Source organism: Trichomycterus rosablanca, chromosome 11 (genome assembly GCF_030014385.1).
Source record: "Trichomycterus rosablanca isolate fTriRos1 chromosome 11, fTriRos1.hap1, whole genome shotgun sequence".
Lineage (NCBI taxonomy): Eukaryota > Metazoa > Chordata > Actinopteri > Siluriformes > Trichomycteridae > Trichomycterus > Trichomycterus rosablanca.
In genome coordinates this window covers 21,628,147-21,647,087 of record NC_085998.1, presented here as the reverse complement: position 1 = coordinate 21,647,087, position 18,941 = coordinate 21,628,147, and the positions used below count along the sequence as shown (strand labels likewise).

Below are 18,941 nucleotides of genomic sequence, written 5' to 3'. Positions count from 1 at the left end.
AGTAGATCAATACCCCTCTTACAGTGTAAATGTTGCCTTCCACTCTGGGTGAATGGTCTTGTAGATGGTGTGGGTTTGTAGTTTGCTGTTGCCAAGCTCCAGCACACAGAAAGGATCACTTTTACCTGAAAAAAAAAAAGCACGATTGCAACTGGTTTATCAATACTGAAATGTCATGACATTATTCACATTATTAAATAATAATAAAACCCAATAATCAACCATTTCTAATTGGAGTCATTAACATAAAGCATACTGCTTCATTTCCGCCTGAACATTAATAAATGAAGCAAAAAGGTTGCAGACATGGGAGAGATATAGCTTCGTTACATTCATCACATGTTACATGTCATAAAAAGCACTCGTTTGGTAATCAGAATGCAGATTTTAAAGAAACAAAAATTTTGTATCAGGGGCTTGGTCGGCACTGCGATTTACTACGCTTGACCACCACAGCTGAGATCCTGGTTTGAATTTCAGCTATGCTATCTAGCCAACCTCCACTGGAATCTGCGTTATAATATCAGCGATGCTACCAGCCGGCCTGGCATCTACACAGATGAAATAGGCTATGTCTGAGGGAGACGGCAGATATTCAGAAATGGATTGGCACCCTGTCCAGGGTATCCCTGTTTTGCCCCCAGTGTTTTATTACAGCTATATAATCCTGGCCAGGATAACACAGTTCATGAAAATGTAAAGTAAAAAAAGAAATCTAGCTAATAGCACCTTATAAATCATAAAACAAAAAAGGCTGTATCCTTAAGTATTATCTAACAAAGAACATCAGCTAAGTATACAAGCTTACAGTTATTGTCTTGATGGTAAATAAAAACAATACATTGGTTTTAATTCCAAAATACATGTCAAAATACCAGTATATTTGTGGAGAAGTCAATGTACCATGCAGTCTGTTAGCATTACAATAAATAACTCTGACTGCATTGTAAACCACAGAGACAACGCAATGTACTGTAGAGTGAATATACAGTGCCTTGCAAAAGTATTCAGCCCCCTTGAACTTTTCAACCTTTTGCCACATTTCAGGCTTCAAACATAACGATATGAAATTGTAATTTTTTGTGAAGAATCAACAACAAGTAGGACACAATCGTGAAGTGGAACGAAATTTATTGGATATTTTAAACTTTTTTTAGAAATAAAAAACTGAAAAGTGGGGCGTGCAATATTATTCAGCCCCCTTGCGTTAATACTTTGTAGCGCCACCTTTTGCTGCGATTACAGCTGCAAGTCGCTTGGGGTATGTCTCTATCAGTTTTGCACATCGAGAGACAGAAATTTTTGCCCATTCTTCCTTGCAAAACAGCTCGAGCTCAGTGAGATTGGATGGAGAGCGTTTGTGAACAGCAGTTTTCAGCTCTTTCCACAGATTCTCGATGGGATTCAGGTCTGGACTTTGACTTGGCCATTCTAACACCTGGATACGTTTATTTGTGAACCATTCCATTGTAGATTTTGCTTTATGTTTTGGATCATTGTCTTGTTGGAAGATAAATCTCCGTCCCAGTCTCAGGTCTTTTGCAGACTGCAACAGGTTTTCTTCCAGAATGGTCCTGTATTTGGCTCCATCCATCTTCCCATCAATTTTAACCATCTTCCCTGTCCCTGCTGAAGAAAAGCAGGCCCAAACCATGATGCTGCCACCACCATGTTTGACAGTGGGGATGGTGTGTTCAGGGTGATGAGCTGTGTTGCTTTTACGCCAAACATAACGTTTTGCATTGTGGCCAAAAAGTTCGATTTTGGTTTCATCTGACCAGAGCACCTTCTTCCACATGTTTGGTGTGTCTCCCAGGTGACTTTTTATAGATATCTTTGAGAAATGGCTTTCTTCTTGCCACTCTTCTATAAAGGCCAGATTTGTGCAGTGTACGACTGATTGTGTCCTATGGACAGAGTCTCCCACCTCAGCTGTAGATCTCTGCAGTTCATTCAGAGTGATCATGGGCCTCTTGGCTGCATCCCTGATCAGTCTTCTCCTTGTTTGAGCTGAAAGTTTAGAGGGACGGCCGGGTCTTGGTAGATTTGCAGTGGTCTGATACTCCTTCCATTTCAATATGATCGCTTGCACAGTGCTCCTTGAGATGTTTAAAGCTTGGGAAATCTTTTTGTATCCAAATCCGGCTTTAAACTTCTCCACAACAGTATCTCGGACCTGCCTGGTGTGTTCCTTGGTCTTCATGATGCTCTCTGCGCTTTAAACAGAACTCTGAGACTGTCACAGAGCAGGTGCATTTATACGGAGACTTGATTACACACAGGTGGATTCTATTTATCACCATCAGTCATTTAGGTCAACATTGGATCATTCAGAGATCCTCACTGAACTTCTGGAGTGAGTTTGCTGCACTGAAAGTAAAGGGGCTGAATAATATTGCACGCCCCACTTTTTAGTTTTTTATTTCTAAAAAAAGTTTAAAATATCCAATAAATTTCGTTCTACTTCACGATTGTGTCCCACTTGTTGTTGATTCTTCACAAAAAATTACAATTTCATATCGTTATGTTTGAAGCCTGAAATGTGGCAAAAGGTTGAAAAGTTCAAGGGGGCTGAATACTTTTGCAAGGCACTGTATGCTAAAAAGAATTTGAAGCATATAGTTGAACAATGTGCAGTGGAGCTGTAGCTGTCTGATAAAACCAGATGAAAAACAGAACAGAACTAAATCAAATGGTAAGCCTATTTAAAATATACACCGATCAGGCATAACATTATGGCCACCTTCCTAATATTGTGGTGGCCCCCCTTTTGCTGCCCCATATGCAACAAACTGTGATGCACTGTGTATTCTGACATCTTTCTATCAGAACCAGCAATAACATCTTCAGCAATTTGAGCTACAGTAGCTCGTCTGTTGGATCATGCATCAATGAGCCTTGGACGCCCATGACCCACTTTTGATAGATACTGACAACTGCAGACTGGGAACACCCCACAAGAGCTGCAGTTTTGGAGATGCTCTGACCCAGTCATCTAGCCATCACAATTTGGCCCTTGTCCAACTCGCTCAAATCCTTACGCTCGCCCATTTTTCCAGCTTCTAACACATCAACTTTGAGGATAAAATGTTCAACTGCTGCCTAATATATCCCACCTACTAACAGGTGCCGTGATGAAGAGATAATCAGTGTTATTCACTTCGCCTGTCAGTGGTCATAATGTTATGCCTCGGCGGTGTATATATAAAGTTCAGATTAAGTTCAGGTTTTAGAAAGGCTGTAGGTGTTTCTGCCCTTGTTTACAGATCAGTTTAAAGGCAACAACTGCAAAGACTAGCCACACTAATACTGACGTTATTGAGCATGCACTTAAATTGATCTTATGCTATACCCACACTAGCAGTCTCAGCTCTGCTCTAAACTCTTACTCAGTAGTGTTGTTCAAACACTTTATTAGTAAATCACTGACATCATTAGGCAGTACCATTTAAATCTGTTGATGAAAGGTCTGTAGCTTTGAAAACCTTGACCTGGAGATACCCGACCTCCTGTAGATTCTTCAGTGTGTTCCTCAGACTCTGCATATAAAAAAGCCAGCACCATTTCATCATCATTAACCAACAAGTATTTGCAATTTAGATGCAAATGATTTAACTGACATTGAGTATAAACATAAATGCAAACATTTTATTTCTTTGAAGGAATAAAGAGTAAGCAGGTACTAACATATTGTTCCAGGATGTTTTCATAGTCGGAAGAATTGTCTAACGGAGCAGCGCTCAGGTCCAAGACAGAGACGCCAGAGCAGAGAGTTGGTGTGACCAGAAACATCACCTGACCCTTTACTGTAGCAAAGCTGTACGAATGTGTTTGGTTTGCTGGCAGCTGAGAAATGTCAACTTCATGCCTAAAAATAAAAACCACTGTTATAAATCAACAATAACAAGTCTAAGGACATTTGACAAATTAAAGAAAAAACTTAAATAAGGCCCCAAAACAGTTGTATGACCATAGATGCTAGTCTTCAGAACAATGGAGGGGTATAACAACCCCATTCAAAAAGTTCCTTAGATTGTGTTTCTGAGAGCTACTGAGTGTAAATGCCATAGCATTTGCTTTAAGCCGTTTTCACACTCATGAACTGAGCGGCACGGTGGTTCAGTGTGTAACGCTGTCGTCTCACAGCAAGTAGGTCCTGGGTTTGATCCCCAGGTGGAGTTGGCAGGGTCCTTTCGGTGTGGAGTTTGCATGTTCTCCCTATGTCTGCGTGGGTTTCCTCTGGAACTCCGGTTTCCTCCCACAGTCCAAAGACGTGCAAGTGAGGTGAATTGGAGATACAAAATTGTCCATGACTGTGTTTGATATTAAACTGAATCTTGTGTAACCAGTTATTACTTGTCCTGTCATAAATGTAACCAGTGTGTAAAACATGACATTTAAATCCTAATAAATAAATAAAGGGGATAGTGCAAATTAAGAACCGGATGTCTTAATATTACAGGCTGCCCATGACAAACCAAGTTCTCTGAAAGTTCTCTGCACCGACCATGCTACTCATGCTTCCTCTGCACACCAAGTCAATTAAAGGACGTGTCTCACCCAAGGAAACGGGACTTTTGCTGCACAGCTAGCTGTGTCAGCCAGTGCACTGACAAAGAAGACAGGAAGAAGTTGTGATATTCATTAAAAACCTATGCACCTGGAGCGCATGAGCATTAAGAGAAAGAGGGTTCTTCAAAAAGAAGATGCACTTTTTAACTCTATGTAGAAAAGTGATGTAATTTGTTTTTGAAATTCTTAATAAATAGTCACCGCACTACTACAACCAGTGCTAAGAGGGTCTGTGTTCCTAATAAAGAAGGCTGTATGGTTAAACAGTATGTAAAATCCCAACAACACTGTTGTTCTGGCTTAAATTTAGCAGATGCAGCAAACACTTCCATGTTATTACTATGTTAGTGTCATTGCAGTGCTGAGAATTGCCCACTACCCCAACATTATGTAGTCCAAGGGGGTCCTATATAGGTCCCAGAAAAACAGATCAGCTACAGTTAGTCATTTTATACCCACAAAGTCTATCTGTATGGTAGGAGTTGCTTATAAAATAATTAATGTACATACCCAATATGTGTATCTAATAAGTTTGGTGTGTAATAATATCTTGAACACATTTAAGCAAAGTAAAACCAAAGTGTTTTGAACTCACATTCCCCAGCACTCCTCACACTTTCGGCCTTTCTTGCATAGCACCTCAAACACCAGCATATCTGGCTGGCCATCCTCGAAACGGTTGAACTCGAACTTCTCCCTCCACTGTGGATTAGCCTTAATGCACAGATTCTGAGTCATAGAAAGAAGTAAGAATTAAGAAAGGTTAAAGCAATGCAATCATAGCGTAGCTAACACGGCATGTTACAGTCATTCAGGCTAAGACGGGGCAGTTAGGGAGAGGAGGGGGCACATTTTTTTTAGAGAACACACTTCGATTCCACAGTGGGATTACAAATCTTGACACCAGCCGATTAGAGTCAGCTTTGTTCAACAATCGAGCAAGCCCAAACAGAACTAAAGCTGTTAAAAAACAATGACATGAGAACATGAGGCTAGCACTGGGTAAATTCATTGGGGGAGGCTAACGCTCTGAGCTATAGGCAGATGAGCAAGGCATGCTGGGTATGCAAATGAGTCTGGAAAAGTGCAACGACACAAGCATCAGGTTGGCCGAAACGTCAGCTATCACGTTTGGTGGAGTACCTGATTGAAGGAAAGCCACATGTGGACAGGAACACAAGTGGAACGTGACCGGAGGCCAGGACCAAACCCAGGTCCCCAGGGCCCATGTTGCTATGCTTCTCCCGCTTTATCAGCATTGACACCATAGAGAAGCATATGTATAAAAATTTAATTCACAGTATGCGTGAAAGTGGGAGGTACAGTGACACAGATGGTTGAGTGGGTGTCAAACAGGAATGGGTCCTGGGGACCTGGGTTCAATCTATGCCACCTGTCACTGTCTTTAAAGAGTTAACCACGTCAGCATGGGTATCCTGCAGCCCCAACTCTAAATTCCTCTAAAGTAAGTAGAGATAGATAGATGGATGAATGGTTAGGTAGGTGGGCTGGTTAGATGGATGGCTGGTTAGGTAGGTGGGCTGGTTAGATGGATGGCTGGTTAGGTAGGTGGCTGGTTAGATGGATGCATGGTTAAATGGATGGCTGGTTAGGTAGGTGGGCTGGTTAGATGGATGGCTGGTTAGGTAGGTGGCTGGTTAGATGGAGTAGCTAGGTAGGTAGGTAGGTAGGTAGGTAGGTAGGTAGGTAGGTAGGTAGGTGATGGATGGATGGATCGATTGGGAGATAAGGAGGATAGATAGATTGGTTGGTTGGTTAGCTTTGCTAACCACTTAATCTTAGTAAGGTTTCTAGTGAAACACTGGGTGGAAGCCCACCCAGGAATGGGTCACATTGCAACATAGGGAGACAAACTTACACATTTACAAACTCAATTACTTATGCATAGAGAAAATTTAGACTTACCAATTAATCTCTCATCAATCATAGTGAGAACAAGCAAAAGTGAGACTGAACCTAGGAACCATGTTGGTGTGCATCACCAACTGTACCAGCTGTAGCACCCAATTTTTATTTTGTTTTAGCTATATAGCTTTTAATTTGCCACTCAGGGCAGTCTATTAGCCTCCTATTACACTAGGGTTTGAATCAGCTAACTGACGCAGCTTACACCCAAAATGGAATTATGTGTGGGGCCCGCTAACAGGGGTGCCCCCACAGGACCACCACAGAGCAGGTATTGTTTAGGTGGTGGATGATTCTCAGCACTGCAGTGACACTGACATGGTGGTGGTGTGTTAGTGTGTGGATCAGACACAGCAGCGCTGCTGGAGTTTTTAAATACCGTGTCCACTCACTGTCCACTCTATTAGACACGCCTACCTTGTTGGTCCACCTTGTAGATGTAAAGTCAGAGACAATCGCTCATCTATTGCTGCTGTTTGAGTTGGTCATCTTCTAGACCGTCATCAGTGGTCATAGGACACTGCCCACGGGGCGCTGTTGGCCGGATATATTTTTGGTTGGTGGACTATTCTCAGTCCAGCAGTGACAGTGAGGTGTTTAAAAACTCCATCAGCATTGCTGTGTCTTATCCACTCGTACCAGCACAACACACACTAACACACCACCACCATGTCAGTGTCACTGCAGTGCTGAGAATGATCCACCACCCAAATAATGCCTGCTCTGTGGTGGTCCTGGGAGAGTCCTGACTTTTGAAGAACAGAGTGAAAGGGGGCTAACAAAGCATGCAGAGAAACAGATAGACTACAGTCAGTAATTGTAGAACTACAAAGTGCTTCTATATGGTAAGTGGAGCTGATAAAATGGACAGTGAGTATAGAAACAAGGAGGTGGTTTTAATGTTATTGAATGAATGAAGGGTGACCCTGTGTACAAGACTGGGGAAAGCAGAAAAATAGGAAGAAATAAAGTACAAATCAATGCAATGTGTTGCAGGTGAATGTAACTACACACATAATGTAAGAGAAAATGCCCTCTCACCTTGCTTCGGAACCTCTGCTCGCCCAGTCTGAAGCGGACAAAGATATCGCCCTGGCCGCCCTCGGGCATTTCGCGCCCCTCCACGAGCACCACAGTATACAATCCATTCCACACTTGGCTCTTCTGCACGGCGGCTGCCCGGAGCTGACCCTGCAACCAACCACGCATGCCAACACGCACAGCAAAACATCGATGTTAACAAGGGAATTTTTCAGCCATAAAAAGTTAGTGATTACAAAAACAATTAAGCTACTAAAGACAGTAAAACAAGCATAAAATCTGACGGACAGGCCTCTTGTATGTCAGGACGATGGTTGCATCCACAGCTTTTCAGTTTACTGCTCTAAATTGGCATAGTATCGATATGCAAGTCCATTACAGACAGTGCAGATGGATGCCATTGTGGTGAAGGGATGGCTTGATAGCTGTGCACTTTAAAAACAACGGCGTATAAGAGAAGCTGGCCAGGTTTGCCAGTAATCAAAGAGCAGAGCTGTTAGGGCAGCGAGACTGGTGTGGGAGGGAGGGGGGTGAGCTTATTCCCTATTAACAGCCCCCCCCCCCCCCCCCCTTCCCCCCCCACACACACACACACTTCTGCATTAAAGCTCTATGTGATGGCCATGTCTCCATAAACAAGGCTCTTTAAAAAGACATAAGCGGGAGGAGGGAGAGTTTGAGTATTCATCCGAGCCAAGTCATCCCAAGTGTTTATTTTGGACGAGGCACACGATTGGCATGGCCAGTAAAACAATTCCACTTAACTGTAAGTGGGGCCTAAGAGAGGCTATTCCTGGTGCTAAAAGGGTCAGGGGGATTGATTCCATATGGTGGGACAGCATGGGGACGAAGGGGTCCGACCCATTTGGCTTCCCATCCGCTCACAGCTGGGATATTACATCTTAACATCTGGGTTATGGCTGGGAATGGGCTGCAGCCTGGGCTACAGCATCCCACACTGGCAAAGTGCCTCCGAAAACGGTAACACACACACTTCTACATACACAGAGTCGAGCTCACGCGCCCCTGTCAGAGAGAAGCAGCACCACATGCTGTGTGTTAGTGAAGTTGCCAGCCTCCATCTCAGAGGCGGTGTGTCAGTGTGGCTGTGATAGCGGGTGCGTGAGAGAGGAGAGCAGATGAGAGGACTGGCATCCGCCTCTCCCCAATAGGTGTCAAATAGAGCCAGGCCTCAGCTGTGCCACCACAGACATGTGATTCAGATGAACCGTTCATGTGAAATGAACAGAATAAAAAAAAATAGTCACCTTCAAACTCTGTAAACAATAAAGCCTCATGCTCAGTGTTAAGAGGAAGGGTAAGTTTGTGTAGATGAGGTTTTAGCATCACCACTTTTAATTCAAGTTGCTTGTAGGTACTTTAACTGGACTTTCAACACAGAAAGACTTTACAGGTAATACACGCTACACTTTATTATTCCTAAAATACACAATTTATATTTTTAATGTATTGCCTGTCTAATCAACTTGATCTCAAAGCTTTAAATAGTGTTGAAGAAATTAGTAAGTCCATTTTTTTCTTTCTATTTTATTTTCTCCCAATTTAGCGTAGTCAATTTGTCTTCCGCTGCTGGGGGATCCCTGATTGCAGTCGAGGTGGGTATATTGCTGCTCACGCCTCGTCCGACCCTCGCACAGCCCTTTGCGGAATCCTTTTTCACCCATGCACTCTGCACAGGTGCCTCTTTATCTGCCAATCAGGGTCCTTACACAGCGTTTGAACACCCCGCCCACATAGTCCGATCTTCCCGCCCTAGCAGAGACGTGTCTGCTGCAGGCACTGCCAATCATGCTCCGCTAGATGGCGCCCAGCCGACCGGTGGCAACGCCGAGTTTCGAACCGAGGGGTGTGCTGGCGGAATATCCCACTGCGCCACCTGTATCCCACTGTCAATTTATCCAGTTTGATTTATTTATACATTTATTTTTAATATAGGACGTGGTAAACCATACCAGCCAAAACTAACTCAAAAATGACAAATACTCCAATACCTGTCAAAGGACTACCAACGTCACTGCACCACTATATGGGCAGTAATAGCTCAGTGGTTAAGGTACTAGTAATCAGAAGGTTGCCGGTTGAGCCCCTGAGCAAAACCCTTAACCCTCAATTGCTCAAAATCATGTTCAGTCATAATTGCATAAAAGCCGAAATTGTAAATGTAAATCCAGATGTTCAACTGCACCAAAACTGTACATATACAGTGGATTAGAAACTATTCAGACCTCATAACTTTTTTGGACCCTTTATTGTGTTGTGGATTTTATTATTAATGATGATATTGCCATTTTAACCATCAATCTTCAGTCCAAACTCTATTTTAGGAGAAGTTGGGATATTTTTTTAAATTCAATAAAAACTAAAATCTGTGGTTTGTTAGTTATACAGAAATTTTATTTAACTGACAAAAAAGCCAAGTTTGAATGGCTTTTGAATCCACTGTAGAGACTGAGCCAGTCCCTTTTAAATATTATAATCAAGTTAAATGGTTTTTTTTTGTTGTTGTTGTCAGATGTGCCCCCATTAAAAAAAAAACAAAGTCAAAATTGTAAAGGTGAGAGACATAAAACCAAAGTACATCAGCTGACACCTCCCAGTTTTGGACTTTTGAATTAAAAAAATTACTCAACTTTACTGTACTGTATTACATTACTGTATTGTAGGGCTGGGCGGTATTACCAAAAATTTGTATCACAGTATTTTTTTAAGATTTTGACGATTTCACAATATATCACGGTATGTTTTATTTTTTTGTATGACTGGGACTTTTTATGTCTGTGTATAGAATATAAAAAGTTTTTATTCCACCATGTATATAATGAAGGTTTTGAGTTCTACGTATTAGCTTTGCTTGGCCCCACAAAATGACACAATATATGATGGAATCAGTACTCATGAAACAATAAATAAATTTTTTATTGTTTATTTAATATTTAAGTATTGAACTATTACCTTTAGCTCGCCCTTTAATAAACAAAACAACATTTGCAAACTTCACTGGTCTGTTGTAGAAAAGTGGACAACTTTATACATCTCCGCTTCCAGTTCGCTTATAACGTTGGTTTGGCAACTGACCTGAAGTATTTTCGCCCATAAGACATACCTGGAATCCACTGTTCTAATTATTGCTCTGAAAGCTTCTTTCTCGACTGTCTATAGAGGAATATTATATGATTTGCTGCCTACTGAAGCTTACAGCTGTTGTATTAACTATGATACGGTATGGCAGTATATAAAAAATCGATACGGTATGAGGAATCAAAGACGGTATACCGAATGTATCGTCTTCTATTAAAATACTGAGGCCACTCAAAACATCAGATATTGTTTTATACCCTTGCTCTGAACTGTGCTTTATCACAATTTGATCCCGGAGATCCACAGACTCTTCTTCTGCAAAGTCAACATTTTAAAGGTGAGCGACCACAAAGAAAACAACCTACCCATATATTGTGGGTGCCTTAAAGCACCAAGGGTCTTGGACCTGGGTTTAAACCTTACCTTTGATTGCTGTATGTGAGGGAATTTTAAAATGTGGAATTTCAGTGGTAACACTAATTTGTTTCTACATAAAAGTAAATGGCTAAATAAACAATGTCCTTTTTTGGATTGGCACCCTATACATTTTTTACCGTGGCCCACCGTGACCCTTTTAAGCATAACACAGTTACTGAAGATGAATAACAGTGTACTACCGTTTGAACTGTGAACTGTATCTTTTCAGTAGCACCAAGAAGCAGGCAGTAGTGAGATAAAATAAGCAGATGTGTTGTTTAAACATGAAGTTCTCACATACCACCAGACTGCAATAATAAAAAATAGTAAATTCTGTACCCAGACATGCTTCAAAGTCTCTTCTCTGCTGAGGCAAATAAAAGCTGTTGTTTATTGCTAAGTGCTGTAGTGCTTTTCAGCTCCATCAAAATGCAAATAAGACAACATGACACATTCAGACCACTGCAACACATTCAGCCCAGCTGCAGTTTCCCAGAAACCTGTGTTAAAATGCTCATCATGCTAAAAGCAGACATATGGGGATTTACTAACTGCAAGCTGAGATGGAAAGTTTTCTGATGAGATATAGTACAATGTTTTACTGCCCTCCAGTGGTGACTGATAGAACCAGAATCACACAACGCACAGCACTTATCTCTCGTCCTGTAAAGGTAAAGGGCCTTGCATATGGTCCCAAAAGTGGCATCTTAGCTATTGACCAGAAGGGTACAAGCCCCACTGTCGCCACCACAGCCCTGCTTTATGTTCATGAAGATGATCTGTACTGCACCAGACATGACCAGTGTTAAAATGAACAGCGGATAATTTGACTAGAATGTTCAAGAGCACTGATTTAGATGTTTATGCAATAATTAACCTGGTGTATATTTTATCAGCACATCTACCAAAATGTCAAAGTAGAACATGAAAAAATGTCTAATCAGTATAATTTACCTTATTGAAGCTTCCTTTTCTCTTCAGTTGCCATTTCTGAAATAAAAAAAAGAACAGGTTTGTCCCCCAATAATGTTAAACATATAAAACTATTTACTTGTTGTGCCTGATTATAATAATAACAACAATAACAATGGGAGAAAATGGGAGAAAAATGCATAAAATATATATAAAAAATTAAATAACTAATGATATAATAATAATAATAATTATTATTATTATTATTATTATTATTATTATTATTATTATTTTATGGTCATTATTTATTTATTTTTTATACATATTTATGTGTTTTCTTTAGCTTAGTCAATTTGTCTTCCGCTGCTGGGGATCCCAGATTTTTTTTGCAGTCGAGGTGGGTATATTGCTGCTCACACCTCCTCCGACCCACGTGCAGCCCTTAACGGAACCCTTTTCCACCCATGCACTCTGAACAGGAACCTCTATCCACCAGTCAGGGTCCTTACACAGCGTCTGAAGACTCCGCTCACATATTTCGGTCATCCCACCCACATATTCCGGGCATCCCGCCCACATATTCCAGTCATCCTTCCCTGCAGGCACTGCCAATTATACCCGCTAGATGGCGCCCAGTTGACCGGTGGCAACGCCGAGTTCAGAATCTCGTTCAGAGGAGTTCAGAATCTCGTTCAGAGGAGTTCAGAATCTCGTTCAGAGAAGTTCAGAATCTCGGCGCTGGTGTGCTAGCGGAATATCCTGCTGCGCCACCTGGGCGATTTATTATCATTATTATTATTATTATTATTATTATTATTATTATTATTACACTTGTTACACTAAATTATCTATATTTTTTGTATTATATGTTTTTATTATATATTTTTTTATTGCAAGTTTAATTAATCTCTTGACAAATCTCTTGCTACAAGCATTCCTTATTTTTAAAAGAACAAAAACGTAACAGAAGAAAAAAATCTTCTTATAAAAAAACTTTTTATACTCTTTATGTAAAAAACCTAACATTAAATTAAAATTACATTGTTTTACATTTTTAAATTACATTGTAAAATTAACATTAAAAAAAGTTTTAGAAAATTTGCAACCTAAACTGAATGAAAAAGTTGAAAAATAATTTAAAAATACATTAAAATAAATCCAGATACAATAAATAAATTAATTATTTAATAAATTAATAAATAAATCATTGGTGCCCTGTCCAGGGTATTCCTAGCAGTTACCTGCACCAACCCATCGCAACCCTGACCAGAATAAGGCAAATAAATTTACTAAAAGTTTACATGTGTAAAAACATTGACAGCATAAGCATACAAACTACAAAGATAAACTAGAACTAAATAGGTACAAATGATATTTAACATCAGTAACAAATTTATAATAATGCTGGTCATATTTTCTGCATTTTCATTTGTTTTGTACATACATTCTTTTTCGTGGGTCCCTCAAAGATGGACACACAGGCGTCCAAGGTAATTACACCCATGTCATCTTCCAGGCTTCCAGGGTCTTCCAATTCTAAAATCATCTCAGTTGTTCTGGAAAAGAAGAAGGAATGGTCTAAAGGTCTAATGCAAGGGTTTCAAACCAGCATCCTCTGGGCTATTCACGGCTCGCAGCTTCTATCCGACAAAGCAATTAAGAACCACTCATTTAATGGCACTGGGTTCAGTTGTTCTAGCACCACTACAACTGATTATTCATAAGTCAATATAAACATAGTAAACGTTTCATACTTGTCCAGCTCCAGGTTACTTAGGTGGATGGCATTCGAGCCCATAAAGTCCCGAGATCTTAGGTCACGGTCATAAACCTGCAGAAGGATTACAAGTAATTAAAGCAGTTTTAATGACTAACTTGTGTTACGACTGATGCAAAAGTCAAACAAATATCTGTCCCACCTTCACAAAGACCTTCTGCTCCAGGTCCCTGACCAGAAAGGAGAAACTCTCGTTCCATGCAGGATTGAGGTTCTTGTACACAACCTTGCTTTTGTAGATGGTCTTGCCACCTATTCTGAATTTGACATACGGGTCACTGGTACCTGTTGAAGCAGAATAACACATTTCATGTACTGAAAGAGTATGCTTCAATAACCTCATTAGCATTAATGTAAATGATCCTGAAAAAAAAAAAGTTTGATGATCAGTGTAATGTTGTTATTATTATTGTTATTATTATTACACAGTCGAGTAACATTATTATGAGAGTAACTGCCGTGCACAGGACGGACAGCAGCTACACGGGCTGGGAGTGACTCAGTAATGTCCTGGTAGGTTGTCACAGGTATCTGGAGCCATGCTGACTGCAGTGCATCCCACAGCTGCTGGAGGGTACGTGGGGGAGGATCCACAGAGCAAACACGACAATCAAGGTCCCACAGATGCTCAATTGAGTTCAAGTCTGGGGAATTAGGGGGTCAGGGTAGTACTTGGAAGTCTTGGTCCTGCTCTTCCAACCAATGTTGGACATTTCTAGCCATGTGACATGTCGCATTGTCTTGCTGGAAGATCCCATCCGCCCCAGGGAAGATATTTTTTCCCATGGTACTTTTAGCCATGACAGCAACGAGGGATATATGTGCAGACAGCCTATCACACACCTTATATACCCACCAAGCCAGCTCACGAAACATGACTTCCTTCATTAGATACGCATTGCCGCTGTCGAAAGTAGAAAGTGGTCATAATAATGTGACTCGACTATGTATTTCCACTATACACTGGCCCCCAGGTCCCTTTTCAAGAATTTGAGTTTCTTCAAGAATTTGCAGATTTTCTTTCCACTTTATTACTATCATCTGACAAGGCTGGATGAAGGCTGAAAATGATGGCGACTTCATTATTCAATATAAAATAAAGCATGATCCACTTTAAATTACATTCAATTCTATTTTACAATCTATGCATATCACCCAGAACGTATAGACCTACTCACCACTGTAAACATACTCTAGAATTAATGTTAACACTTGTTTTTGACAGACAACCTTGTTATTTTAAAACAAAATGTCTTAATCTTGAATCACTATCTTTAATTCTATAAACTGTGTTTAACTAATAATATTTATCTACCACATCGCTAGCAAATTAAGCATGCTTTTACATCTGCTACTGCAGCTGAGCTCATTGATAACCTACCAGAATTACTATGTCACAGTGAGAGCCTAAACAGCTCAAACAGGCATTTTTCGCATTTAGCAGACGCCTTTATCCAAAGCGACTTACATCCAAAGCCTTTATCCGGGGTTTGAACCAACGATCTTTTGATTACTAGTCCAGTACCTTAACCACTAGGCTAACCACTTGCCGTATATGTTTCCACAGCCATTATAATGTTGCACCAGTTAAAATTAAAATCATTTTTTTTTAAAAAGGCTTGCTCCAAAGTATGACCAAACACGACCTAAAACAAGCAGGGAAACTGGAGTACCAGTGGCGACCCACTAATTTTTATTAAAAAGCGTGGAAAGATGCCCTTGTTGAGTATAAACATGCCCTTATTAAAGTCAACTGTGCTAAAAATACAACTTTAAAAGCGCTGTATTGCCTTATTAGGCAGCACTAGTACTGATAGTGGCTTATACAGCAATGTTATTACACTAAATTATTTTAATCCAATTCAGTCCAATCTCAAATAGAACTGACTTCATTAATTAACTCATGAAAGTAATCATCATGTTATTTAACCTTATTTCAACATGCTTAGTTTGAACCCCTGCTTTATATAAGTCAGTCTTCAGTCTTAATACATATGTGCTATATAAATACAGACATTTCTCCAGTCTTCATGATTCTAGAAAAAGCACTGAAACCATATTCATGAAACATGAAGCTTGCTTAATATGGGGTTTTTGGTCTTAGAATCTGTTGCTTTAAGAATAGGTCCACTGTAAAAGAAAATGCTGAACAAATAAATAAACGTGTTAATTTCTTTATATCTTTACTGGCAATATGGCAAAAGTATTATTTGTCTTAAAACACACTGTATGTAACATCTTTGTTTTCTGATATTTGTTTTTATAGGCAGTACAATTCTGAAACGGATAGAGCTGATGCTACACAACTCTAAAAACCTGGGTTTAATTAATTCATTTATTTTATTAGAATTTTATGGTTACATTCATGACAGGACAGGTAGTTACTCTATACACAAGATTAATCAGTTCAAGTCTTTAATATCAAACACAGTCATGGACAATTTTGTATCTCCAGTTCACCTCACTTGTATGTCTTTAGACTGTGGAAGGAAACAGAAGCTCCCAGAGGAAACCCAGGGAGAACATGCAAACTCCACACAAAAAGGACCTGGACCGCTCCACCTGGGAATCAAACCCAGGACCTTCTTGCTGTGAGGTGACAGTGCTACCCACCGAGCACCTGAGTTTAATTCCTTTCTCCAGTAACTGTCGGTGTGGAGTTTGGCATGTACTTCCAGTGTCTGTGTAGGTTTTATCCAGGTCCCAAAACCAAGCTAGTAAAAGTGAGTAAATCAGTGTAATCCCCAGCAACCGAGAGGCAATATTCCTGCTTTCCAGGACAGACTTATGACCATCTGTGAATTTGTACATGAATTTATGATTTTTTTTTTTCTAACATTGATGACTGTGTTCAGTTTCATCTTTAATACTTTTCTAGATCATGGTCAGGGTCATGGTGCATTTAGAGCCTGTACTGGGATCACTGACCATAAAGTGAGGATGCACACACAACAGGATAACAGTTGATAGTCTGTGTTTTTAAACCTTCCTGGTACAATCAACCACTCGAAGCATGCAGAAGGTGGATTGGCTTGGCTACTTGGTGTTAGGGAATGGGTAATTATGCAATGCCCTGAATGGATTGAACCCTCTATAGGCAAAATGTCCGGCTCGTGCAGTGTTACTAAAGATGAATGAATAAATGAATAAATATTTGCTGCAGAATGTAGTGTGTGTGCCTCAAAACTTCAAAGGGTCCTAGATTTGATGTAAGTGTGCAATTTGGCATGTTTTGACCTGTCTGCATAGCTTTTTTCTGGGTTGTCAGATTTTTTCCTCCTTCCAGAAACATGACAGTAGGCAGACTGGTTACTCCAAATTGTTCCCAGTTGTAAGCAAGTAAGTGAGTGATACTCGTAGTTGGACAGTCCAGTGTGTATTACCATAATGCGATGTGTTCATGAGTGGGGTTTTTTGTTCAGTAACTTGCATATTGTTTACATTTCAATGTATTGCAATAGTATTAGCATTTTGAAACATATTGCTGAGAAATAATGCAAAGCACACTTAATGTTAGTCCATGGTTTTGTGTCCTTGATGCCACTTTTAAAGCTAGCAGAAGTGTATATGTATCTCCCTGATTAAACTTTCTCTTGGATCTAATTAATATTTATAGTAATTAAATATGAATACTTACAAAAAGGTATGTATTACATTTAAAAATGGGGCAATTTTGATGGAAAAAATAGTGTAAATTATATGTACGCAACGTACGTACGTTATATGTACGTCCGAGTGCAATAGTGCCAGCTTTAAATCAAATGAAGTACAATACAAAACAGATCAAATTCTAGAGGTGTAAAAAGCACTGATGTGGCCCACCCAACCAGAAAACCACACACATACGACCACACACTGTTTCTGGCACAAGCAGCAGTGCCATTGTTTGGGCAGATTTGTCAGAGCCGGTGGGAGGTGGGCATCACATCTTTTTAATAGGTTAACTAATTTAAAAAATAAATTAAATAAATAACTTTTAGCAGTCTGACTCTTTCTGCACATGAATACCTCTGCAATCATGAGCAACTGGTGTTTAATCTCCAAACACTGTATAGGTGGACCAAGAAAGCAAGTGGACAGTTCTTTTGTTCATGGTATTGCATACAGAAAAAAAAAACATATGAGAGGACAGAAAAAGAGCCTGTGGCTTCGTTTATATGGACAGATAAAGGGGGTGCTATAGGGAAAAAGCGGCAGGGAGCCTGGAATCACATGACAAAAGGCCCTGTGGGGACGGGCTGTCAAGCCTGTCAGTGCGCCGCCTCTCCAAATGAACAGTTCCAGGAGGCAGCCTGACAGGAGGAGCTGTGGGGGGATTGAAAAAAAAAAAAAAAAAAAACACTGACGGGAAAAATTAACGGTCACAGTAAAAAGGAGGGAAGGTGCGCGTGGGGGACGCTTTTAAGAGGACACAGCAGCGGTGTGTGTGGTGTCAGGCCGGCAGCGGGTCGGGCGTTAATTGTTAGGCAAATGGAGGCATGGTTGAGGGGTTTACCTCGCCATTCTGCCACCCTGTCAGAAAAAGTGAGGACTCAACTAGCGAGGAGACGTGTAAGCTTGGGGACTGAGCGGGCTATTCCAAAAATGAAATTTTGATGAGAGCTGTCAGGTGAAAAGTCCACGCTGAGTACTGGGATGTATTCTTCTCCCTTTGACAAAGTTTGAAAAGTAAATGGTGATATACGTATTTTACAATTTTATCATGTTTAATAAATGAGAAGAATTTTTGTAGGTTATTAATATTTACTAGCTTTTCTAGGTAAAAGGTAAAGAAGGCACAATATCTGTCATAATTTGCATCCACATTGCATCTGACGGTCCTGCTTTTCTACCAGAAATTATTTTAATCTTATATTTTTAAATTAATAATATTTATTTTAAAATGCCAGAATTATCTTAATAATTTATTTATTTTATTAGGATTTTAAGGTCATGTTTTACACACTTTGGTTACATTCATGACAGAACGGTAGTTACTGGTTACACACGATTCATCAGTTTAAGTTTAATGTCACACACAGTCATGGACAATTTTGTATCCAATTCACCTCACTTGCATGTCTTTGGACTGTGGGAGGAAACCGGAGTTGCAGGAGGAAATCCACATAGACACAGGGAGAACATGCAAACTCCACACAGAAAGGACCCAGACCGCCCCACCTGGGGATCAAACACAGGACCTTCTTGCTGTGAGCCG

At 40.2% G+C, this 18,941-nt stretch overlaps 1 protein-coding gene across 1 annotated transcript in view; it reads right to left on the bottom strand.

The window, feature by feature from the left end:
* Positions 1-18,941, bottom strand: part of mctp2a (multiple C2 domains, transmembrane 2a) — a 100,029-nt gene that overhangs the window by 55,830 nt on the left and 25,258 nt on the right. Inside the window, exons 4-12 of the mRNA XM_063004543.1 lie at positions 13,887-14,029; positions 13,722-13,798; positions 13,412-13,523; positions 12,010-12,045; positions 7,540-7,689; positions 5,168-5,301; positions 3,688-3,868; positions 3,446-3,539; positions 23-125 (exon numbers count right to left, since the gene is read on the bottom strand). Of these exons, the coding sequence (XP_062860613.1) occupies positions 23-125; positions 3,446-3,539; positions 3,688-3,868; positions 5,168-5,301; positions 7,540-7,689; positions 12,010-12,045; positions 13,412-13,523; positions 13,722-13,798; positions 13,887-14,029 (1,030 nt within the window). The remainder of the gene's footprint in view (positions 1-22; positions 126-3,445; positions 3,540-3,687; positions 3,869-5,167; positions 5,302-7,539; positions 7,690-12,009; positions 12,046-13,411; positions 13,524-13,721; positions 13,799-13,886; positions 14,030-18,941) is intronic.